Genomic DNA, 27267 nt, shown 5'->3' on the forward strand with positions numbered 1-27267 from the left:
GCTCGTGGGTTTCACCGAAGTGGTAAACGTCTGAGGCCCGCATCACTTCGGGCTTTCCTCCCACATTAAGCTGACACGCCGTGATATGACTGGAATACTGTTAAAAGCGGCGTTAAACCCAACTCACTCACTCACCCTGAACCTCAGGTGCTGTTTACACAAGCAACATCGTGCGGGGGAACAAAATTGAGCATCTGCTGGACAAAGGAGCCGAACGTTGTGCTCCCTCAGCTGGGAGCTAATTTTAAGTTTTTTATTGTGTTTCGATGAATTTTAAGACAAGACAAGACAACGTTTTCAATAAAAAAGGTCAATGGTCCAAACTACAGACATGTAGAAGTTACATTTCTAAGCGCTGCAATTTTTACATTCATCGTGAAAGTACTTAAGTTTGTGAGGCCACACAAAAAATATGTTGTGGTTCAGATAACAGCATTAGCAGTTTTTTGGTATGAGGTAGACAAATACATGCACAGACATATACACACATATAGCACAGAGACCCACATATGTAGTATTCTTGAAAAAAAAGTATATACATGTAAGTGGTACTAAACATATTTCTTGTTTTTTCTGCACATTAAAAAGCTATAAACATAGATCAGTTATTGTTTGTGTATCTTGAGTGTTCATTGTATTTATGAATATGTTTACTGCACTGTCATTTCTGATATATTTACCAATATTATTATTTTCTAAAACAGGCATATACATCACATAATTGAAAACATGAATTTAATGGATAATTTTGTCATGAAGAGTGAGTGAGTATGGTTTTACACAGCTTTTAGCAATATTCCAGCAATATCATGGCGGGGGACACCACAAATGGGCTTCACACATGGTACCCATGTGGAGAATCGAACCCGGGTCTTCGGCGTGACGAGCGAACGCTTTAACTACAAGACTACCCCACCGCCCCTTGTCATGAAGACTACAGTGAGGTGAGGAGAAATGGGGTTGAACGTCGATTCCAAGATTATTGCACTTATATAGCGTCATTACATCCCTTTGTAGTGAAACTGGTAAGAGCTGCGTCTACAGCCGCATTATGGTAGATTTGGTTTGTGTGTATTGTGACGTGTTTGTATTTTATGTATATATTTATAGAATAACCCATGAGGTACGAGTGATTACGGAAAATATGTCACGAGTGAAATTAATGTTTTAAGTTCCGAGATTTATCCATAATCATATTAAAGTCATATTTGAAGAAAAAAACGTCGGTCATGAATCAGCTGTTTTCTATCAACCTGCGTGTGAAAAACACTGTCCTCTCACTCCAATCGAGTTGTCACGCGTGAAAAAATATAGTTCTGTTAAGAAACTTTAAAGATCTCATTATATATATTGCAGTTAAATTTCTGTCTGATTTACACTACACACTATCTAGCATTGATAAAGGAGACAAGTTTCAAACAAGGTTCAACGAGTTGTTTTAATCAAGGCTTGTTTTGATAAGATCTCGTCATTGACAGACAGCGGCCATCGTGCAGCAACTACAGACATGCACTCACATAGGGAAGAGAAACACGGAAAACCTGTCAATGTTTTCATGTGTCAGTCGAATGAAATGCCAAAACCCAAGCTGCCTGCATTCACTGAGTTTATTTAGTTCAATATCGGACACAGGATCAGCTCGACGGGGTAAGTGTCCTTTTCCATGTTTTTCAATGATTTTTTATTTGATTTCACAACCTCCCTGTCATTCGCGAGCAGACGGTAATCGTGTCGCTAAGATAACGCTCTATTCTACCTTTGATCTCTTTCAAAGTAGACGGTCCGGATTCTGAACCATCTGATTTGCGTGCCGAAATGAAAAATCTGCAAAGGATAATGTTTAGGTCCACCTTTCTTGTGTCATTAAGCTTTCCTGTATAAATTTGTGAACTAAATTCATGACAAGTTGAGCCTTTTTCATTGTGTTTTCATTTTCATTGGCAGTAAGAATCTTATCGGTGTCGTCATCGTTCACAAAGGCAAACCTGTTTGTACTAAGTCCGGTTTTTGGATTCGGGTGGTCGAAATATTCGTCAAACAGCAAGACATCCAGCACAGACGCTGGCGAACCCGGACTTGGTGGTGTCGATCTTGGCGCACTAGAAACAGTCTGGCAACATGAATCTTTGAACTTCAATCAGGCCATATGCAGTTTTAACAACAAAGACATTAAATGTGTTCAAAGGTTGAATTATACTGTCAATCAGATCTCCGTCCAGCAGTTTACTGTCACTGGCTGTGGTAAGGTCAAAATGACTGGATGAGAAATAACCGTGTCATTATATCAGTATAAAATACACTTAATATTTGTCAAATATGTTCTATAAATATCAGATTTGTTCTGATATGATTAGTAATGTAATGTAAATGGAATTATAACATTCATAAAGGTTTTCATTACCTACAGTATATATACAAGCAAATCTAACTGTAGACGTCTCCGTGTCCGTGACAGCTTCATAGTAGGCTATAGTGACGCAAGATGGACGTATCCATCACACCCATCGTGCTCAGGCAATTCTATTGTCCAGCGGTCGCAGTTGCATAGCCGTACAAGTTACAATTAATTAATAATAGAGCATCCTTACCCAGAGACGTATCGTCGGTAGCAATCTGATCTCCTTAAAAAATAGCGACCGATGTAGACGTGAGTGATTTGCTCTCACAATCGCACCATGTTCTGAATGGTTATACTGACGATAACACGTCGTGCGGTACACTATGTAAAGGTCAAAACACGATCAATGTGTTTGACTGCTCAGAAGTTTTATCCCGCCCTCCACAATGTGACACTTCTCAATTTGTAAGTCAAGATTACCAACCAGCACGGGATAGAGGTGTAATGGCGTCAGCGCGGACCCGAGCGGTCAAGGGGCAGAGCAGGGCACAGACAACGCTGGTAAGGGTACTCTTACAGTGTACTCAATAAAAAAATACAGCAAAATCTCTACCCCATTCTGTCTATCTTTGTTGTCACACCAGGTTGATGTAAACACACATAATGTAGCTCTACTGAAACCAAACATACTTTTATCCAACAGAATAGTAATAGCATGTTCTCTGTATCGGACATCAATAACATATCTTACCAGTGAATATTTTATCAAAAATAAAATCCCGAATACCTCCAGAACTTGAACCTTTTTGTGGCTAGTAATTTTCTATTGACTATGTTTCATATAAAGCAAGAATGTCATGTTCAGGTACAAAAGAAACAAAGCCAATGTCGGACAGTTTTATGGTTAAATCCTCTACATTCCTTGCAATGTGAGATATGCTTTTGCATAACCTTCAACCTTGACGGCAGCACCCGCTCCTGATCCACAGTTGACGATGTTCCACTTGAGTCGCGATCTGCGTCTGGAGCCGACAACTGATGCTCATCCCCTCCCAGAGTAGTAGCTGGCATGTCCTCAAAAACGAGCCTGCCATTCTTATAATAGCCCCTCTTGTTCTCCGATCTGAGCAAGTCAGTTTCTCACGCTGTCGCTTATTACGATCGAATAATTGCAAGAAACCAGGCAAAAACAATAAAAAACGTGAAAATAACAAAAAGTATCCTATATTTCCAATCAAACTTTGTTACTAAGAATATTTTACATTAAGGGGCGATATGTACGCCCCATGGGCGAGAATATTTTCCTTTGCTCAACAGTTTTAGTTTCGCAAATACATTAAGGGATTATAAGCATGACACATGATTTTCAACTCATTTTAACTTAATTCAACTTATTTTTGGCGTTATCAAAATATTTCCCCATGTTTTCGTCAGTCCCTTTAAAGCATCAACTAACTGTGTGCAAAATATATTGTATCATGTGAAATATACTTTATATTATATCATTACATTACTATTTAAAAAGGTCTTCGGTTGGATGTTTCCTTTATAGAAGTTTTACAAATTTCACCTGTTTTACATATTGTAGCGATCTTTAATGAACTCGGCCTTACCTCTCAAAACGTTTTGACAGTTTATCATACGAAATCATGCGCGTGTACACCAATTCATTGGAGTTATTTTCCACAACATTAGAGTTTAGTTAGTTTCTATTTCATTTCCCATTTTATGTCCCGTTGAGACATCACACTGGGCAATTACGTGACACTAGGTATGCAGTATACAGGTACACGTGCTCGTATTTTAATGAAAAAAACTATTCGTCCTTTATTGCATAACGTCTGGCTGAATATCTCACATTCTAACGAAATCTCGAAATAATTATTTAATTACATGCGGTGTCGAACTGACCAGTGGGAATCATGTTTCAATGCGATTGAGGAAAACTTGAGTGAATACTGTGACACTAAAGCAACTTTTAAATGCATTGTCACTTTTGGTATGAAAATGGTAACAGTTAAGAAAAACGCAACAGCCTTCTTGTGATAATTCTCATATTCTCATTAGTACGTTGTATCTAATTACAGTGTCGGCCTTATTTACAGGTGATTCTACAATACCTGCTCTCGGTCAATTACGATCTACCACACCATGCGTGAATAAACAGTTAGCAGGTGTTGCGGTGGGCAAATACCTAGCCTGTATATGTATATTTTTGTGTGGATACATGTATTTCATATTTTCGTTGATATGTGGATATATTAAGCACAAAGACAAAAAAATGTTTATGAAAGATGAATTAGTGCCTTGATATATTCAACGAAATGTGTATCATCGTTTAATGGGTCATTCAATAAAAGTATGTTTGGAGGAGATATCAAAGGAGCCGCCCAATATACACAGTCTCGTACGGTGAACTACCACCCCACCCTGTCCGTAAGAGTTATGTAATCGGTACACAAATATATTTGATGCGGTGTCAGTGTGGAAGGAGTTTGAATTACGTCCGCCACTGGCCACAGAAATCCTCAAAGTATAGTAACAATCAACAAGGTCAATGCCGTACTAATTACCTAGTGACGCACGTAACAACGACTGTCAATCTGTCTTCTACAGCTACCATACCATCATCCCTAGGCCTGTCACAACTGGCATATTAACGGCTTATTCAAAATATTAATTGTAGAAACGTCGTTAAGAGACTAACGTATGTCGTATACAGTCCTCATATTTGATAAAAAAAAGTAAGTACGTCAACTGGGAATTCAACTGGATGTTACCTTCCTTATATCAGCTAACAGCCCTGTTTGTGAAAATATGTACTGGACATAAGATTTAAAGACTAATAAAATCAATTGTAAGACCGCATAGACTGTAAAACCGAATTAAATATGTCTTGGTATCATCTCTTGTATGTTAGATGATGGTAATGACCTGAAATGTTATAACGTTAGATTAAGAAGGAGAAACATTGTTTTATAATACTTGGGAACATGAGCAATAAAATGTAGCAACATAAACATGCATGGAATAGGGAAAATGGTGAAAACAAATTGAAAAGGATTTTAATACAAAATTATTGAACTTAATAACTGGCCTGAACACAAGGGGTACCACAACTTGCTTGACAGTTATTCGTGTGTTGTAGACTGTCGAATGGGGCTCGTGTGTGTGCGTAGGGTACGCATATCTATTGCAAGATTAGTACTCATACACTTTCTCTTTTTGTGTTGATATGATTTCTATTTTCGTACATGATATGATTTCATTTTTATCTTTGGCTGCTCTGTTTATATATGTTCGAGTAGTTGTCTGTCCCTCATAAATTGATATAGTGCTGCCTCGCTATTGCATCTCTTGACCACGGGAGATCTACAACATAAAGCGGATCTAACTGCAATTGTTGTTTTAACCAAGCCCGGGTTTGACATTCCAGTAACTGAACTCAGGTTAATTGCAAGATATGCATACTTCGTCATAGTGATTGTTGTGAATTCCTCAAAGTTTTGTTTGTTTGTTAGTTGTTTAACGCCGCACTTAGCAATATTTCAGCTATATGACGGCGGTCTGTAAATAATCGAGTCTGGACCAGACAATCCAGTGATTGACATCATGTGCATCGATCCAAGCAATTGGAATACGGTGACATGCATCAACCAGGTCAGCGAGCCTGACCACACCCCCTCCGTAGTCGCCTCTTACGACAAGCGCTGTCGCCCTTTTACGCCAAGAATGGGTTGTTGAAGATCTATTCTACCCCGGATCTTCACGGGTCCATCGACGCAGGGATTTGTGTAAAGTTATTACGACAGCTAAAATGCCCACTCAATGTCTCCTCAAAGTAATATAGTACGGTACTTAGAGTACATGTGAGATTATACTCAGGTTAGGGAGATGTTTAATCTATATAACGTGTTATTATTCTACCTAACAATGCATTTAATGAAATGAATGCAAAACAAACTCAACGGTTAAAAGGTTTCATTGAAAAAATACCCCTGGTCTTGCCTAATAAAACAGAGAGACAGACAGACAATAGTTTATTAACGTCTCACTCCTATACATACATAAAACAGCTTTATACAACTTGACATAGATAAAATGTACAGAACCATTCAATAGAATTATGAGAGACGAATTATCACAGAATTTATACATAAATGATGTAAAGATGATATAGTAAAAGGTTATCCATATAAGAGATGTTTTCTACGATTAAGAATTAAAAAGCAGACTTCGGCAAGTATAAAACACACACTGGAGTCACTGAAAATAAAACAAAGTTTGTCGATATCAGGTAATAAAACAACTGCAACCCGACACAGATCAAAAGCAACTTACAACACAATCATAATCTGGTTAATCTGTATCACTCAACGAGTTGGATTAGCTTACTCTGCCCACAGTATGACAGTATTGGACAGCTCAGTCATTAGGAGGTAAGACCAGGCAGGTACACTGGTCACACTTGACTGGTCTGTCTGATGATTAGGTCGTCTGGCAATTGGGAGTGAACCATAACAAGTACAGCGGGATATCTGCGAATCTTGTTGCTTCTTTTATGGAACCGATTAGTTTTATGACCACGGGCCTCGGCACAAGCGTGGTGCTGGAAGACAAGTTATACATGTACATCCCATATGGTGACTGTTTTTCGCTATTCATATTCTAAATTCATTCATAATACCACAACATTTTAGTACTTCTTGAAACTTTACAATCACTTCAATATGTACAATAGATTGAACGAGAACAAATGATATAGTGCAGATTATTAAATCATTGTCTCTATTATCAGCCGCTACGTTTGTATCGTTTGCATTGTACAAAGAAATATTGTGTCTGTCCTTTTGCAGATTTAGCCCCAGAATGTGCTCATTCGAATTAGGAACGAAAATAATTGCTTATCATGAGTATATATGATACAGTTAAAAGTTACTTGTACACTGTAGATGTATTCACTTTAAAGTCGTATACGACCTTCGCGAGCGAGTTGAATGATCCAGGTTAATTTGAACGAAGTCTAGAAAGGGTTATAAAGTTTTGTATTTGGTAATGTGATTTTTTAAATTGCTTTTATTCAAAATGTAAAAAAATAATTATGCGCTGAAAAATAGAGCTGACTTGATGGGAGATATGGCGTTAGCCACCTGAGATTGTCTGGTGGACACGGTTTAACCTTACTGTGTCCTCACCCTGGTTGTTGTTACCGTTGTTATAAGGGATTGAGAGCTACAGCTCATTGCATTTTTGGTTACAGTCTGTCTCACTAAAGTGGACATGTGCAGGTGAACTCTGTTCAATTAGTATATGAAATGCCCAAAAATGTGAACTCCAGACAATAATAACCTGAGAGTAAATCCACGTGCGTCTGCCTTTCCCCTCGTTCACCTTCGAAATCCTTGATCATGACAGAGTTCTGAAATTCAGTGACAATGTTGCTGAACAGTTGAATCTGATAGACGTATTGTGCAGAACCTGTTTGACACTATTGGTTCCAGGACCACTAACACTGGGAAGAGTGGCACTCTGAGCTGAAAAAGTTTGGTCCTAACCGCCCCAACATCTACAAGTTTGTAAGCTTGTAGACATCATTAAGAAGAAATGAACAGTCCCACGCTGAGACCTTTCTCAAAATTCAGGCCGGTGGCAGGCTGCCAACAAAAAGAAGAAAATATCGCAACCTCGACACAAGTGCGCTCAGTCAAACAATGAACTTATGACCGGCAGAAAACACTCCAGTTGAGTATGCCGATGCTGTATCTCAACCGTGTTGGCCTGAAAAATTAAACATGCTAATTAAACTCATAATCGTATAATTATTTTTAATAGAAACCGTATCTTAATGTGTTCTTGCACTGTATCTTATCGTGTATTTCATCTGTATATGTGTAATGTGTATAGGTACGTATAAATGACTACACTTTTACCGCATATTCTGCAACAGACTATAATTAATGACCTTATTATTGTCTCTCCATTTACCATGGCTGACTGCACTAATACCCTTTTAACAGTGGACACCTATTTCAGTATACATGTAGGCTTTTTGTTCAAAAAGGAATATGCAGGAAATTATATGTAACATTTGGGGATTGCCTAAAAGTCGGGCCGGGCCGGGCCAGCGGGTAATACTCAAAATGGATTGCAGAATAATAAAACGAAACGTGCATATCTAGGCAGATCTCAAATGTCCACAAACGTATAGTTTTTCTCATTTCATTGAGTTTGAATCCAAATGCATCTTCAACAATGTAATAAACTGATAATTATGACTACATAGTCCTCGTAGAAAAGTCAGTTACTTACTTACTTATATTGGAGATTGTACGTGCGCTTTCCGACTGCAGCGTATTTCGCACACGGACCCGGCCAGGCCATTTAATGTGTTTCCCAAAAGGGGAAAAAGTTGTTTGGCAATCCAGTAGGGGTGTCTTATTGGTTGCTTATATAGAATTTTGGAAATTTTGAGATTTGGAAAAAATGCCAAGAGGGTTTTTGGGGCGAACTAAGGGAGCTGAGTCTGGAAGTTTGTTAGTTTGATTATGTGGTTTGGTTTTGGTAGTTTATTGGGGTTTTAAATGCGATTTATTAGTCCTGTTTTGATTAAGTACATTGTATACGCCAAAGGCTTTGAATTTTTCAATTTTGTTTTGTGGGTTTAGGATTGCTTCTAGAGTAAGAGCCTTATTTAGATTTAGGGTGGTTTGTAGTGTAGTTCGGTGTGTTAGGTAGTTGGTGCAGTGTATGAGTGCGTGTTCTGGGGTTTCTTGTTGTTTGCAATGTGGGCAGGTTCCTGTTGCGTGTTTTTTAATTATTTTGAAGTGGTTATTTAGGTTGGTATGTCCTGTTTGGAGTTTAGTGATTACTCTGTCGATTTTTTTGGACGGATGTAGAATTTTTGGTTTGGTTAGGGTTTTTTTTAGAACTTTTTTGATTTGGCTATTTGAGTTTAGATATAGGTTATGCCATTTTTTGGTGATGTTTTGTTTGTTGACACTTTTAATTTCTGATTTGGAGATGGGTAGGTTTAAGCTTATTTCGAGGATTTTAAGGGATAGTTTAGCTGCTTTATCGGCGTTTTCATTGCCGTATATTCCTACGTGGGCGGGGATCCAAATGAATACTATTTGTTTGCCTGTCTTAGTTAAATCGTTTGGTTTTTGGTGTTTTTATTTTGGAGGGCTTGTAGTCCACTGAGCGAGTCGGTAAGTATTAGGATTTTTTTATTTTTTTTAAGATTGTTGATTATGAAGGGCTGAGGCGATGCCCATTAGTTTTGCCGTGAATATTGATTGATTGTTTGGGAGTCGGTAGGATTGTGTGGCTTTAGTTGGTTGTGTGATGTGGACTCCGAAACCTGTGTGTTGGGGATCGGATCTGAGGATCCGTCTGTGTCAATGTGACACCAATTTGGCCAATTTTCATGTATGTATGCTAGTGTGGTGGTTTTTGCTATGTTTGAGTCGGTTTGTTTATTTATTGTGCTAGCTAGAGTTATGTCTATTTTGGGTGTTTTAAGTCCGTAGTCTATTTTAGATCTAATTAGTGATATATAGAGTGAGAGGAGGGTGTCTTTGGAGGCCCCCCAGTTTGAGCCAGTTAGGCATCTTAGCGTATTTAGATCTTTGCTACATTTAGTTATTAGATTATTTATGTGAGCGTCCCAGGAGAGATGTTCATCGAAAATTAGTCCTAAGAATTTGGTTTGTTTTAGGAATTGGATTGGTTTGTTGTTTAGCTGGAGTATTGGGGAGGCGGGTTTCATGTTTTTGTGTTTAAATACTTTTCCTGTAGTTTTTTCCGAAGTAAAGGGAGAAGCCCCATTTGTCAGCCCATTGCTGTATTTTGTTTAGAAGTTTTTGAAGTAGGTTTTGGGCCATGTTAATGCTTTTTGTTCGGATCCAGAGGGCTCCATCATCCGCGAATTTAGATGTGTTTATTTTAGGGGATAGGCCCTCGAATAGATCATTTATCATTATATTGAAGAGTGTGGGGCTGAGGATGCTGCCCTGGGGAGTGCCATTTTCTAAGGGACATTGGTCCGATAGCGTTTGGTCTATACCCACGGTTATTTTACGATTTTTTAGGAAGTCCTGGATGTAGTTTATTATTTGACCTTTGAGTCCTATTTTTTGTAGTTTTTGTATTAGCCCGTCGTGCCATACCATGTCGAAAGCTTTGGAGAAGTCTAAGAAGATGCCTGTAGTATATTGTTTGCTGAGTTGTCCTGTTTTAATGTCCTGCTCTAAACGGGCGAGGTTATCTAAGGTTGAGCGGCCAGGAGTGAAACCACTTTGATCTGGGTTTATGATGTTATTTTGAGTTAGGTAATGTTGTAGTCTGTTTTTAGCCATAGATTCCATTACTTTACATAAGTTTGAAGTTAAGGAAATTGGTCTATAGGAGTTAGCCTGATTAGCTGGTTTATTAGGCTTAGGGATTGGTATGACTAAGGCCTGTTTCCAGGGAGTAGGTACTTGTCCGTTTTGATAGATGAGATTGTATAGTTTAAGTAGTGCCTGGAGTAGTTTAGGGGGGAGTTTGTTAATTATTTGGTAGGAAGTTAGGTCCAATCCTAGGGCTGTGCCCTTTTTCCTGTTTTGGATGACGTAGAGTAGAATGGCTAAAGTTGTTGTTACTGCTTACGGCCGAAAAGTGGTTGGCGAGGTTATTTGCCTTTTCGGCGGGGTTTGTTGAATTATTAATGTTAGGTGTTTTTTTTATGACGTCTTAAGCCTCTAATGGCGGGGATTTTGCGCCAGACCGTTCTGGCGTCTGTACGGTTATTTATTTCTTCACAGAATTTTTTCAAGTTTCTGGTTTTAGATATTTTGACTAGACTTTGTACTTGGTGGTTTAGTTCGTGAGCTATTTTTAGATGTTTATAGTCGCGTTTGGCTTTATTGAAGGCTGGTTTACGTCTAGATTGTTCTGAAAAGTCAGTGACTTGACTGTGTTTTCTTTGATGAGAATGTTTCTTACGGTGTCTAGCCGGGAGAGCCACATTTAAGAAATGGCTATTGCCGTTATAGAGCCACATTTTCAGCTGAGTGCATTTCACCTATTCTAGCGGGTAATTACTTAATCCGATTACCGATACCTTTATATGAGTGTCCAGCATTTAAGTTACTTAGCGTGGTGTTCTTTAGAGATACCTTTAAATGAGTGTACCACATTTAAATTATAAAGCGTGGTGTTCTTTAGAGATACCTTTAAATGAGTGTCCCACATTTAAATTATTAAACGTGGTGTTCCTTAGAGATACCTTTAAATGAGTGTCCCACATTAGTTGGACTTTGAACGTGCAGCTCACAATGCCGTGACTGATGTATTTCCTGGGACATTAGTTAGAGGGTGTTTCTTTCACTTCACCCAATGCATCTGGAGGAGGATGCAGAAAGAAGGTCTGGTGATGGACTATAAGGAAGATGAGGAGGTGAAGAAGCTGGTGAGAAGAGCTGCTGCCCTCCCTCTACTACCTCGTGAAAAAGTGGATGATGTGTGGCTTCATGCCATTGCTGACTCTCCTGCTGGCCCTAAAGTGACTGCCTTCATGGACTACGTGACAACCAGTTGGGTTCAAGGAGGGGCCTTCATGCCAGAGATTTGGAACCTTTTCGAAAACCAAGGCCACCGTACAAACAATCACCTGGAAGGGTGGCACAACAAGATAAAGAAACTTGCCAAGAAGTGCCACCCGAACATCTAGGAGGTAGTGAAGCCATTTCAGCGAGAGCAGTCAATCAAAGAGGTTGCAGTCCTGAGACTCTCTCACCAGTGGTCAGAACCTTCACGAAGAAAGCCCCTTGACACGCCAGAAACCTATGATTGTGGGTTCGAATCCCGGTTCGCCCCGATTATGTTTCTAGGTTTGTCAGCACCATACCCGTGCTCGTGGGTTTCACCGAAGTGGTAAACGTCTGAGACCTGCATCACTTCGGGCTTTCCTCCTACATTAAAATTTAGCTGACACGCCGCGATGTAACTGGAATATTGTTAAAAGCGGCTTTAAACCCAAGTCACTCACTCCCTCACGAAGTAAAGAAGTACATGGCAATCGATGCACGTATTGCGTCCCTCAAGATCCAGCTCCTTAACCAACACCTGAGTGAGATGGAATATGCTGACCACGTGGGCGACCTCCTTCATCCGAAGTAATGACATTAAATCCATTATGATATTCATATGCTATTCATATTCATCAATGTAAAGTTTTGATGAATATTTTATCCTTGTTGAATAAAAAATGAGAAAACAAGACTTGTTTTGTTATATACGGTAACCTGTTAGAATCACAAAGCATGTTTTGACAGCATAGCCGCGAGAGCCACATTATACAATCACGCAACCATAACCATTGCCGCGAGAGCCACATCAATTTGGGCTATCTATTTTCGAAATGTGGCTTTGCCGGCCTGTAACCGTTTCTTACCGAGCTTAGCGTGTAGGGGTGTGATGTCCTCGGCAGGAAACGATAGTGTTTTGACTACTCTTCTTTCATTAATTAACGTGTTGGGCATCCCTAATAAACCTTTACTAATCCATGTTAAACCAACACAGGTGCTCAAAGTGGAGCCCTTTTCCCTCTACATTCTCAACATAGTCTCTAACAAAAGTGTTTGGCTTGTGTTGGGTCCGACTCTGCCCGGGCTGTCAAAATCAACTTTAAACACACAGATGTATCATCAAATGTGTTAACATCTGTAGCTTAGTATTTTATCTACCTATAAACCACTTTATAATGTCACAGTACATCGTATTTAAAGAAAACAAGGTGCTCAAAGTGAAGCCCTTTCCCCTCTAATTCTCAACATAGTCTCTAACAAAAGTGTTTGGCTTGTGTTGGGTCCGACTTGGTCCGGGCTGTCAAAATCAACTTTAAACACACAGATGTATCATCAATGTAGAGGGAAAAGGGCTTCACTTTGAGCACCAAGTTTTCTTTACATACTGCGATCTGAGACACTATAAAGTAGTATATAGGTAGAAATTATATTATTTTCTCTTGGAACATCTATAAGATGTACAGCTACATGTATTTACCAAAAGAAAGAATCTACGTTTTTACTTCATTAAATAAACATTCACTCACTGAACATCTACAACAGTTTTGTCCATGTTGAGATCCACTGAAATGGTTAGTTCACTTGTTACATTTATATAGAACAGAACGATATTTGTGATTAAATATGATTGTGGATACATTTACCTTGGCTATATTTTAAAATTCAACAATAGCTTGCGTGTGGTTTGTTTGGAAGCATAAAATCAACTATTGTTTGTAAAAACCATTTGTGTGTGTTAATATATATGTTTTTTTTAAAAGGAAGAGGTGTTTGAATAAATAATTATTTGTGTTTTCACAAACCCCTTTCATGTAATTATATTTTCCTAAATAACATGTTGTTTGCATGTAAAATAAATGTCCCCGTTCACCTATGTAGAAAGTCAAAAAGCGAAATAAAAATGAGTAACAGACTGTGTATTATAAATCCATAGAAATACGATTGCATAGACGATCAATTCAGAATACAACAGGTGTAAGGTGTGGCTAATTGAAATGTATCTCGATGACTTCTTGAAATGTATTTCGCAGGTAATAATCAATAAACATTGTGACAGAAAAACAAGTGAAGGATTGAGTGGAATTTTAGTTTTGCGAAAAAGGTCCGTGGTTTCTGTGGATGAAACTAAGTTTGACAATGTTGCAAATGATCACTTTCTTTGACTTCATTACGGATTCCTCAACCTGTATCGAGGAGAATTGTGTACAGTTAAGTAAAATTCTAATTAAGATTTCTTAAAGCTGTCACGGTGGCAAATTCAAACTTCGATATCATGGTACACAGTTCTATTGTAAAGGCAGATTGGGAGTTCGAGATGGCGCTATGTATTTTTATCTCGAATTTGAAATAAGCGGTTAAACTTATATGTTTTGTTTGTTTGTATTTTTGTTTAACGCCACACTCGGCAATATGCCAGCTATATGACGGAGGTCATGCAAATAATCTGGACCTGACAATCCAGTGATTGACATCACAAGCATCAATCCACACAATTGGGATAAGATGACATGCATCCAATCAACCAAGTCAGCGAGCCCGACAACCAACCCGATCCCGTTAGTCGCCTCTAACGACAACCATAGTCACCTTTTAATAAAAGCATTGGTTGCTGAAGATCTGTTCTAACCCGAATCTTCACAGGTCCAAATCTATATGTATTTTTATGGTGAGGCGGTCGTGATCGGAGAATAGGTTCGAGAGTTCGGTACACACATTCGTGGTAAATATCTCTCATGTTGTGGATGATAGGGATTCTGTCATGTTGAAGAAATGTCATCACTGTCATGCTTTTGATGGTACACAACACGTAAGCTTTACCTCGAACATGCTAGCTATAGTTCTGGTCACAAAATATATGCTTTACCTTTTACTGATTTTTGTATTAATAACATCACAACGTTTCTCAAGGTTACAGACTCCAAGGATTCATTAAAGTGCATTTTAAGCACCTAAAATTGACAACTAATACCCTGATCGCAAAACTCCTAACGATTTTTACTAAAAATAGATACGAAAACTTTTGCTGAACCCGAGATTTGAATGACTGACAAATACGTACTTTCTTGTGTTCTCATACATAAAACAGCAGTGAAAACATGATCTAACATGGCTTAATGTGGAATGTGTCTAGGATTGTAAACTGTCCATATTATTCCAAATTGTATGCATACACATGTGTCATGTCTTTATTTGGTTTTGTGTCTCTACCCGCTAACATATGTGGCAAGATACACCTTCCAGGATAGTGGACGATGTGGACACTGACGTAAATTTTTACAACATGTCCAAACATTCCCAAACAGACAGAATCATATGCTTTCTGAAAGTCAATCCAGCACATCCTTGATGTCGTTGTCGTTTTTGTCGTCTACGTCATCATTATCCTTCAAGGATAGTGGACGGTATGGACACTGGAATATTTCTATTATTTGGAAATGTGTGCATTTTAATTATGTTTTATTATATGTTTATGTATATATAAAACTCTCTGCTGGATTTTTGTCGTGGAAACCATTCGATCAAGTAAAAATGACTGCGTGACAAGACGAATCAACTATTTATAAATGATAAAAGAAACTGCCTTATTTTAGGAACGGTGCTATAACAGGACATTTGAAATTTCTAACAAGCAGATACATTAGAGACAGTGACTAGACTACATGTACGTAATCCGTATCAATCAAAGGTGTAAAATAACTGAAAATCATATCTGTCGGAGACCTACCAAATTTACCAAGTTTTATTATTACTATATTTATAATAATGCAAATACATTAGTGATACATTTTTCAGAGGAGAGGGCGTGCACACAAGTATGTAGCTTCCGTGTGTGAATGCAGGTTATACTTGGCATCTCAGTTCCCAGTTTCATACCGGTCGTATATCGGAATTTGTATATGGAACCATGCGTACAACATGACAATTACTTGCTAGTCGTCAGTCTACAACACACATAACACGGTCAAACAATTTTAGGCACCGCTTTTGCAAGTTATTTAGTACAATAATATTTATTAAATCTATTTCAATTTGTTTTCACCATTTTCTTAAAATCTTATGTCCAGTACATATTTTCACGAACAGTGCTGTTAGCTGATTTAAGGAAATAACATCCAGTTGAATTCCCAGTTGACGTATTTACTTTTTTATATCAAATATGAGGACTGTATACGACATACGTTAGTCTCTTAACGACGTTTCTACAAATAATATTTTGAATAAGCCGTTAATATGCCAGTTGTGACAGGCCTAGGGATGATGGTATGGTAGCTGTAGCAGACAGATTGACAGTCGTTACGTGCGTCACTAGGTAATTAGTACGGCATTGACCTTGTTGATTGTTACTATACTTTGAGGATTTCTGTGGCCAGTGGCGGACGTAATTCAAACTCCTTCCACACTGACACCGCATCAAATATATTTGTGTACCGATTACATAACTCTTACGGACAGGGTGGGGTGGTAGTTCACCGGACGACACTGTGTATATTGGGCGGCTCCTTTGATATCTCCTCCAAACATTCTTTTATTGAATGACCCATTAAACGATGATACACATTTCGTTGAATATATCAAGGCACTAATTCATCTTTCATAAACATTTTTTTGTCTTTGTGCTTAATATATCCACATATCAACAAAAATATGTAATACATGTATCCACCAGAAAATATACATTTATAGGCTAGGTATTTGCCCACCGCAACACCTGCATAACTGTTTATTCACGCGTGGTGTGGTAGATCGTAATTGACCGAGAGCAGGTATTGTAGAATCACCTGTAAATAAGGCCGACACTGTAATTAGATACAACGTACTAATAAGAATATGAGAATTATCACAAGAAGGCTGTTGCGTTTTTCTTAACTGTTACCATTTTCATACCAAAAGTGACAATGCATTTAAAAGTTGCTTTAGTGTCACAATATTCACTCAAGTTTTCCTCAATCGCATTGAAACATAATTCCCACTGGTCAGTTCGTCGACGCATGTAATTAAATAATTATTTCGAGATTTCGTTAGAATGTGAGATATTCAGCCAGACGTTATGCAATAAAAGACGAATAGTTTTTTCCATTAAAATACGAGCACGTGTACCTGTATACTGCATACCTAGTGTCACGTAATTGCCCAGTGTGATGTATCAACGGGACATAAAATGGGAAATGAAAAAGAAACTCACTAAACTCTAATGTTGTGGAAAATAACTCCAATGAATTGGAATACACGCGTATGAATTTGTATGACAAACTGTCAAAACGTTTTGAGAGGTAAGGCCGGGTTCATTAAAGATCGCTACAATATGTAAAACAGGTGAAATTTGTAAAACTTCTATAAAGGAAACATCCAACCAAAGACCTTTTTAAATAGCAATGTAATGATATATTATAAAGTATATTTCACATGATACAATATACTTTGCACACAGTTAGTTGATGCTTTAAAGGGACTGACGAAAACATGGGCGAAATATTTTAATAACGCCAAAAATAAGTTGAATTAACTTAAAATGAGTTGAAAATCATGTGTCATGCTTATAATCCCTTTATGTATTTGCGAAACTAAAACTGTTGAGCAAAGGAAAATATTCTCGCCCATGGGCCAAACCTTTTTCTCGCCCATGGGCGAAATATTTCAAAATCGCTATAAAATCGTTGGATTAAGTTAAAATGAGTTACGTTCTGTGTCATGATACTTGAAATATATACATATATGTATTTGTGAAACAAAAACATGAGTTTTGAGTAAAGGAACATATTCTCCTCCATGGGCCAAACCTTTTTCTCGCCCATGGGCGAGATATTTCAATATCGCTATAAAATCGTTGAATTAAGTTAAAATGTGTTACATTTTGTGTCATGATACTTGAAAGACATATATTTATGTGGCTGCGAAACAAAAACATGATTTTTAAGTAAAGGAACATATTCTCGCCCATGGCCCTGCCCATGGGCCTACCCATGGGCCAATCTTAGGTTTCCAGAATTAAAATGGGACGTGTTTAAATAAAATCTCACCCTTGTGTCTTTTGATATCAAATATATCAACACTCGTTGATAAAAGTGGCAAAAATCCTCGGCAAGCCTCGGAATTTTTCCACTTTTATCAACTAGTGTTGATCTATTTGATATCAAAAGACACTCGGGTGAGATTCTCTATTTGAAAGACTGGTTGGGCGAGCATGCATTCGCGAATAACTGTGTCGACACCCAAATGTAACAACATATTTTAGTCCAAGGATGCTTCTTTATCGACAAGGGGCGGTAGGGTAGCCTTGTGGTTAAAGCGTTCTCTCGTCACGCCGAAGACCCGGGTTCGATTCCCGACATGGGTACAGTGTGTGTACAATTCAGCACATGTTTCCAGTATTTTGTTCCAGGACCAAATGACAAAAAGAAGGTAACAATCATGAGATTAAATGTCCTAGCGTAACATTCATTCCTAAAAAATACACAATCTTTCAACATCCCTTTGTAATATACAGTTCGCTTTGTTCATTGCACAGGGATTCACTGATATGATCGTTTGCTTATTTAACAAAGAGGTTACAGGTTGTTTAGGTGGTATTGATTGTACCGCAAACAATGGTGTGTCGGTGACACTGTATGTTGTCACAACTCGACAGAAGTCCGATGCACTTCCGTGTTCGGTAACCTCCCAAAACCCCTACATCCCATTTCCCCTACAGCTTAAGACAACAAAGTTCACGGTCCATGGCACTGCTAATCCCTAGTCTGTTACCTATTTCATTCAATGGAACAACCCAAGAAACACGAATAGATTGAGATAAATATTTAATTACGATTACGATATTATTCAAAATTCATAATACATTATAATAAAATGTTCATTTTTCAAAATTCATAATACATTGTAACAAAATGTTCATTTTTCAAAATTCATAATACATTATAATAAATTTCATCTCAAATTCAATTCACTCTTTATCCCAGCCTAAGGAGATGGCCAACCGCATCTAGAAACTGCATTGGGGATTTCACCTCTCTATTCAACTCGTCCTTCAGGCGGCAGAGACGGTTCTCCACCTCTCTGGACACTCTCTTCCTGCCTCTTGGAGCTGCTCCAAAGTCGAGCTGTAAAATCTTAGCTCGTTCTGCCTGTTCCACCTTCCTGACTGGAGGGATAGTTTAGCTACTTTATCGGCGTTTTCATTACCGTATATTCCTACGTGGGCGGGTATCCACAAGAAGGTTATTTGTTATTTGCCTGCCTTAGTTAGGTCGTTGGAGCTTTTAAGTGAGCGAGTTAAATTTTACATCGCATCGGCAATATTGCAGCCATATCGCGATGAGAACGAGCTTTTAAGTATTTGATTTATTAATTTAGGTCGGTTTTTGGTATTTTTGTTTCGGAGGGCTTGCAGTCCACTTAGGGAGTCGGTAAGTATTAGGATTTGTTTGTGTTTTTTGGATTCTTGATTATGGAGGGCTGAGGCCATGCCCATTAGTTCTGCCGTGAATATTGATTGGTTGTTTGGGAGTCGGAAGGATTGTGTGGTTTTAGTTGGTTGTGTGGTAAGGACTCCGATGTTATTTTGGGTTAAGTAATGTTGTAATCTATTTTTAGCCATGATTGATTCCATTACTTTACATAAGTTTGAAGTTAGGGATTTTGGTCTATATGAGTTTATTAGGTTTAGGGATTGGTATGACTAGAGCCTGTTTCCAGGGGGTAGTAACCTGTCCGTTTAGGTAGATGAGATTGTATAGTTTGAGTAGTGCCTGGAGTAGTTTTAGGGGGAGTTTTTTAATTATTTGGTAAGAAGTTAGGTCTAATCCTGGGGCTGTGCCCTTTTTCCTGTTTTGGATTACGTAGAGGAGCTCCTCCATTGTGTTGGGTTGATTTATTTCTAGATTGTTATTGTTTGGTTCTTTTGTGGGTTTGTTTTCTGTTTTAAGTTTATCTTGGAATTTTTGACTGAAGTTGGTGTTACTGCTAACGGCCGAAAAGTGGTTGGCGAGATTATTTGCTTTTTGGGCGGGGTTGGTTGAGTTGTCAATGTTAGGTTTTTTTTTTGTCGTTTTAAGCCTCTCATGTTAGTCACTTTGAAGTATCTATATACTAAACCAAGCCATCTCAACTGTAAATCGTCTCATCTCAGTTTCTCAGTGTAATAATTGTTTCTTCCTATTGTTATTTTTGTAATTTCTAAAAATTGTCTTCTCATCATACAGGCATCTTTCATTACACTTACATTAATTCTTTTTTTTAAAAACTTTCCTTTAAGTCCCCTAATCCCCTAAAGCTCTACCCCTTTCATTTCTCCTACCTCTACTCCAGACCTTAATCTCTCCTTTAGGTGAGTTCATAATGCCAGACAGGTAAATGCCGCGTGTTGTTTTAACTAATTGTAGGGGAACTGGGTTGTAGGGGAAATGGGATGTAGGGGTTTTGGGAGACAACCCCGTGTTCAGGTGAAATGCAGTGCGTACGAAACAAGTGTCATGTGGTCACATAAGCTCCGCCCACTCATTAATATTGAAGCCTTAAGACCTAAGACCATTGTTGGTTTAAGGGCTCAGCATGCGTTATAAGTTACCTCAAGGGTGGCGGTACTTCAACGCTCTAAACTCTATAACCCGCCGAAGCTCACACCAACCTACTTTTATGTAGTTGCTAGGAACACGATACACTCTAAACAATACTGGAAAACGGACAAGGTAGTTACAGAGAACACCAACAAGACATGAAGCCGAAGCCGGTCGAGGACGCGGATGTAGTACACGGACATGGCTTTCCCCAAGGCACGGTGTATGTGTTCCAAGATGTCAGGACTTACACAGTGATATTCTGAGGAAGGTTAGTCCTACGTAGCACAGAGAGAGAGAGAGAGAGAGAGAGAGAGAGAGAGAGAGAGAGAGAGAGAGAGAGAGAGAGAGAGAGAGAGAGAGAGAGAGAGAGAGAGAGAGAGAGAGAGAGAGAGAGAGAGAGAGAGAGAGAGAGAGAGAGAGAGTACACTTCGATCCGCTCAGATAGCATTACTAGCCCGATTGCAAACATTCTTGAAGCCTAGTTCAAACCGACTGACCTTGACCTTAAATGCAAATCAATCACATATGAAGTCAGGTGAGGATCACGTCACTGATAACGGTGTTAGAACCTACACGTCGCACCTAGTTGACATAAAGAAGTTGTTCCTCCACATATCTTATCCTTACTTAGTACTCCAACTTCTAAATGCCTCTCAAAGAAGTTTAATAGCGTGGTCAAAGTATAGTGCGAATTCAATGACAGTAGGTCAGAGAATGACCACGAGCAGCATCGCTCGAAGGATATTAACTTCCGATTGTCATTTAAAGTTATTTATCTTCGAATAACATCTTGTGACGTCATACAATTGTTCTAAGCAGCGAACTTCCACATACTATCCCCCTGTTCAAGTGATATTCTATAGAAAGTCCCTCTGTCACAGAGATTTATTTCGTATTTGAACACAATCCATATGTTACACATAATAGTTGCAACTTGACGAAATGCGGAACAATCTGCAAACAAATGTTACTTATATTTCAGTGTAATCGAACCTGCAGCCGCCGTATTTGTAGCCTAGTGAATGCACTACTAGCCAACCGAAACAAACAAACAAACAAACAAACATCAAACAAACACGGCGCTGATAAACCGTAATGCTTTTAAGATTGTTTACGTATACGTGTACTATAGCAAGAAATATTTTACATCCGTTTCCAAAGGTTCATGTAAAATGTCTTGGAACCATAAACTGGGGATGCTACTTGTGATTGACATTTCTCTCATAATATTTAATTAATAAATCGTGTCTCTAAAGGTTCTGCTTAGAAAACATCGAAAGCTAGCATGACGTATCAACATCGCATATATATTGCATCTTGTTTTGTTTTTGGGTGCTTGTTAAAAGTATGTTTTGTAAGATAAAACTCGAATGCAAATATTGAATGAAGCTTCAGTATAATACGTAAATAACCTCCATTCACTGCCTTTACCATTCGTGACCAACTCGTGTTATTCCGGGACAAGCCGAATATCGACTCGTGCCCCTCTCGTGGCCATTTTTGCGACCGGGTTCCGTCTTAGCGCAAACGGGCATACCTAAAACAAATGTCAACTCGTTGCGTAATGGTTCACATATTATTTCCCCATGTATTATATATATTTCAGATGCAATTTAAAACACATTGGGACGTGCGGAATTATACAGTATGCTTGAACACATTTAACTGTGTCTTGGGTATATTTTTAGATGCAAGACATATGTAGAATCAAAAATTATTTCTGAGGGATTCTTTGACGAAGAACTTAAAATCATACGCGCATTCTGATTGGTTTGTCGTATTTTCGCACATAACATTCATCGATAGGGGGACGAGTCTCCTTGCAGGTTACGGAAAGGGGCGAGTGGTGACGAATGTGCCTTTACATCAACGCTAGGGCAAGTCAAGTCTTTTTACTTGAACATCTTCCGCAGTGGCAATCTCATCAAAATCAGACCTTAGTTTTCGCTAGCGCTACCGCTACGCAAAGATCTGAGGACATTCCACTTCAGATCACGTCAGAACGACCTTTTGCAAACTTTGACCGACCAGTGAAATGATTGACAAGAAGTCGACATTAGCCAATCAGAAAGCAGCGTTCTCTAGCTATACGGTACTAGCTTCCATTCCAGACTGCGCTTTGAAAAATATTTTGACAAGGTTTCAAAATCTGAAACTTGAACAAAAGAACATTCTAGAAATATCTAATAGATGGCCGAAATTCCTCACAGGGGCTATGCAAAGTCTCCACTGTTCAAATGTTTATCCCGCTGAAGCGAGAGATAGAAGAGCATTTTGACTGAATTAGTCGATCAGCCCATAGCTGTTATTCGGAATAACCCGTGTTAATCTTTTCGAGGTTGCATGCTCAGAAAACACATTCCGATTGTTGCTTTCCCATCTGGTAAGCAACGCTCTGATTGGTCGGATAAAAGGTCGTTCTGACGTGACCCGAAATGGGATGTCGTCAGATCTTTGTTTAGCGGTAGCGAGAAGCAAAATTACATTTGATTGAGATTGCTGTAGTGGATATATGTTTTTGTCAAACTTTATAAAACTTACTCCCCCCCACCGCCACGATGATGTGTGAGGTGGATATAGGAATGCGTACTGACCGTCCGTTTTTCCGTCTTTTTCACGTTTTGCTTACAGAGTTAAATATTTCACGACCAAACTTTGCACACATATCAGTTAATTCATGAACTTGTTCCTTTTCTAGAAATGTTTAAAATTCTATTAAGGAACCTATGCTTGTCGTAAGAGTCGGCCTTGACCTCACTGACCGCGTGATCGTACCGACGTGGGGCGTTCTTCATAACATCAAACCAGTTCAAGTGAATATAAAATGTCAATGCAAGAGAATAATCAGTCTTGATTATCAGCCGTCAAAGATCAGATTTGGCGTAAAGGGCAACACGACCGCCTCCGTGGTCTAATGGTAGATCGTCCGCCCGGAGAGCGGAAGGTCCGGGGTTCGATCCCCAGCCGCGTCATACCAAAAGACGTTAAAAGATGGTACTTGTTGTTACCCTGTCTGGCGCTCGGCATTAAGGGGCTAAAACAAGGACTGGTCGGCTCGGAGTCAGTATACTGTGTGTGAGTGGGGTATTCATGTTAAACTGCGGCATGGTATCTCAGTGTGCTAGCACTATACATCGGCATCAGTCCGTTCTAGTTCAAGGAGCCACACACTCACATATACACGTGCATGCCCGTCGCTATATAAGTGCAATAATCTTGGAAGAGACGTTAAACCCCATTTCACCTCACCTCAACCTAAAGGGCAACATAGCTGTGAAACGTATATGAATGGACCACTGACACCAGGTGTTCACCAAAAGGCTACCAAGTCAAAAGGACACCTGTACGCAAATAGTTTCTGTACTATAATTGTCTCTTTTACAGAAGAATGACGGGAACCTACAAAGGGTATATCACAGTGATAGTCTCGGTCCTCATGATTTGGACTGTAATGGAGTATGCTGCTTCAAACTACTGGACTCGAACGGACACAAATGACTTCATTGTACCAGCAAAGCACCCTGGTGTAGACCATAGTGTGTCCGCTGAGAGTCCTCGGTGCCCGGATGTGAAGACAGGGATGATGAGAGGAAGATGGACGCCTCGCACTCTGACTGCACAAGAGAAAGTTGATATTGACACATTCCTTCAGTCAGCTCGAAGTTCACATGGTCTGCCGAAGTCAATGCAGAGAAGGGACGGAAAATGTGGGAATGTGGCATATGAAAACCTTCACTACTTTCGTGCACTGTGTAACCCGGAAGGTGCTACGCCATGTTGCTATGGGGATACGTGCATTAACAAGACCCCGGATGACTGTAAATGTCCGAGCTGTTTCGATCTTCGGAACGAGATTTATGCAGAGTACTCAACGTGGGAGCCCGAAGATTCCCGATGTCAGGTGAAGAACTTCACGGCTCAACAGGCATGTGATCTTCTACAGGGGCTGACACTAGCCTTTGTTGGGGATTCTTTAATGCGTCACGTGTACACGGCCATGTTGATGGTGCTCTCCAACAGCACTGCCCTCAATCCAGATAAAGGTATGTATATACATGCCATAGTGAAAGTAAATGTTTGCTGTAGAGTTGCGACCCTTAGCCATACCTCGATCCGCTGGTCATGCGCCTTGTTTGAGATCCCCTGTCTGTCTTCACCCTCCCATACTCATGGATTTCATCCAAGTGTGCATTTGTAACCTGCTTCACTTTGGAAGTAAGTCGCAGTTCAAACATTATTCAAGGTGGTTTTACAACCACTCGCTCACTCATTCACTTAAGACAGTCATATATACTTATCTCTCTGTATTTCCATGTCTGGATATCCTTTTGTATTTTTTAAACACATTAATGTCTAGTATCCCTTTTTAAGTAAATAGTGTCTTGTCTGAAGGTAGTATTTGTACCGGAAACGCCGTAATGTTGTATGTTCGACTAATGGTGCAAATGAAGTAGTACTCTCTTGTGAAGACAGGCTTCAAGAGCGGCCAGGTAATGGCGGCTGGGAAGCCGAGTTGTAATTGCATTGGATAAGACTCGAGTTAATTGCCCACGTGGACACACTGTGTGAAGTCTATTCTTAATGTTCCACGGCGTGACATGATAGGGATGATTGTAAAAGCGATTTAAAACGAACGCGTAACAAAACGTGTTAACATACATATATTTCAAGTGATCTAACAAATTCATTTTTGTCAAAGAATTTATTCTTATTGCCTTTCAGATAGCCATGTCCAATGCAACGGAATGTACGCATTCTCAGACAAAATATGTAGGGCAAACATCAAGAGACAAGCAACATTCTGTGGTGGGAGTGTGACATTGAAAATGTTGGAATACTTTCATCTCGAAGATGCGGCAAAATTTCATGCGGATTTTCATTCATTTCTTAACCAAAACAAAACAGTTGTACTAGTTGGTGTTGGGTGCCACGATAATTTTAACTTTGAGAGGGTGTTTAATGAATATATATATCCTGTTATCGACATGATGAAAAAGAACAAAGCTTTATGGCCAAAGGTGATCTGGTCTGCCAATCACAAATTTGGTCTCCTGAAATCTCCTAAGATTCCATTACAAGACAATAGTCACGTAGCATCCTTCAACAGACTTATGTCTGAGGGGTTAGGAAAATATGCTATACCCATTTTTGACACTTATAACTTAACTTCCGGTGTGATGAGTACGGACGGAGGTCATTTTGGTATTGGTGTAAATGTCATGAAAGTGCAGATGCTTCTGAACTATTTGTTGGAATTGAAATCAAACTGGTAAACCAAAACAATGGTTATTTTATGTATATCAGACATCAGATTTTGGCACATTTGTCCACAATATTTTGCGTATTATTATGTGTCTAAATACAAAGTAGTTATATGAAATATGTAGGTGTTTGGTGTTTAAAACACGTCAGGTTTTGAAGTAAATCTAGTGCAGGTGAAAACTGTTCAAAATGTATTTGTATTAATTGTCAGCAAATGATTGAACTACAAGTAAAACATATATAAGTATTGTTCTGATCAGATTTGAACAACAATCAACAGCAGCGAGTGAAGCATTCCAGAATGTTTTTCGTACTAAAATGCAAGTGAGCTGTCCTTGTTGTGTACATGAATGGGAAAGGTTTGATCGTTCAAGAAGTATCTGGATAAAAAATAGGCTGGTTGAACATATAACGAGCGACAAGAGGGTGATTCAAGACCTTTTCGACATGCCTTGTTCCTAATGTCATTGCCAAGTGGATAGACTAACATATAGTCTCTGAAATGAACATATCGTACAGAAAAAACAGTTGCTCAGTTATCTTAATAAAAATATAATAAAAAGGGAGCCCAGTGATTCTCTTTATTTTCCTGATACTACAGTAATCTAGACTTGCCAAACATATTAGACATGGGCTGTAGTTGATATATTTGTATCAGGGTCTGTAAGACAGACTACTAAGTGGAAACACCGAATTCCTACCAGCTTCCAACACTGTTCTTGATTCGAGAACTGAGAGAGTCCTCTGTCAAACAAGAGTGCCACAAATCTGTGCTACATTTTTTAAATACAAAAGACTCAGATTTGGTAACATATGTATCTCTTTAGACTCAGATTTGGTAACATATGTATCTCTATACACTCAGATTTGGTAACATATGTATCTCTTTAGACTCAGATTTGGTAACATATGTATCTCTATACACTCAGATATGGTAACATATGTATCTCTTTAGACTCAGATTTGTTAACATATGTATCTCTATACACTCAGATATGGTAACATATTTATCTCTTTGGACTCAGAGTTGGTAACATATGTATCTCTTTAGACTCAGATTTGGTAACATATGTATCTCTATACACTCAGATTTGGTAACATATGTATCTCTATACACTCAGATTTGGTAACATATGTATCTCTTTAGACTCAGATTTGGTAACATATGTATGTCTATACACTCAGATTTGGTAACATATGTATCTCTATACACTCAGATTTGGTAACATATGTATCTCTTTGGACTCAGATTTGGTATCATATGTATCTCTTTGGACTCAGATTTGGTACCATATGTATCTCTTTGGACTCAGAATTGGTAACATATGTATCTCTTTAGACTCAGATTTGGTAACATATGTATCTCTATACACTCAGATTTGGTAACATATGTATCTCTTTAGACTCAGATTTGGTAACATATGTATCTCTTTGGACTCAGATTTGGTATCATATGTATCTCTTTGGACTCAGATTTGGTAACATATGTATCTCTTTGGACTCAGATTTGGTAACATATGTATCTCTATACACTCAGATTTGGTAA

The 27267-nt window shown here is 38.8% G+C and overlaps 1 protein-coding gene across 2 annotated transcripts; it reads left to right on the forward strand.

The window, feature by feature from the left end:
* The first annotated feature begins 1495 nt into the window (after positions 1–1495).
* LOC124151308 lies at positions 1496–26251 on the forward strand. Of its 2 annotated transcripts, none has more exons than XM_048393047.1 (3): positions 1496–1647; positions 23844–24502; positions 25182–26251. In XM_048393047.1, exons 2-3 carry the CDS (start codon positions 23848–23850, stop codon positions 25730–25732), a joined length of 1206 nt encoding a protein of 401 aa, XP_048249004.1. In that variant the 5' UTR covers positions 1496–1647; positions 23844–23847; the 3' UTR covers positions 25733–26251. The 2 variants fall into 2 exon arrangements, with proteins under 2 accessions (XP_048249004.1, XP_048249003.1); XM_048393046.1 differs by lacking the exon at positions 1496–1647 and adding an exon at positions 20360–20727.
* Positions 26252–27267: the final 1016 nt, after the last annotated feature.

The sequence above is a fragment of the Haliotis rufescens genome, unplaced genomic scaffold, assembly GCF_023055435.1.
Source record: "Haliotis rufescens isolate VD_foot unplaced genomic scaffold, xgHalRufe1.0.p SCAF_111, whole genome shotgun sequence".
Lineage (NCBI taxonomy): Eukaryota > Metazoa > Mollusca > Gastropoda > Lepetellida > Haliotidae > Haliotis > Haliotis rufescens.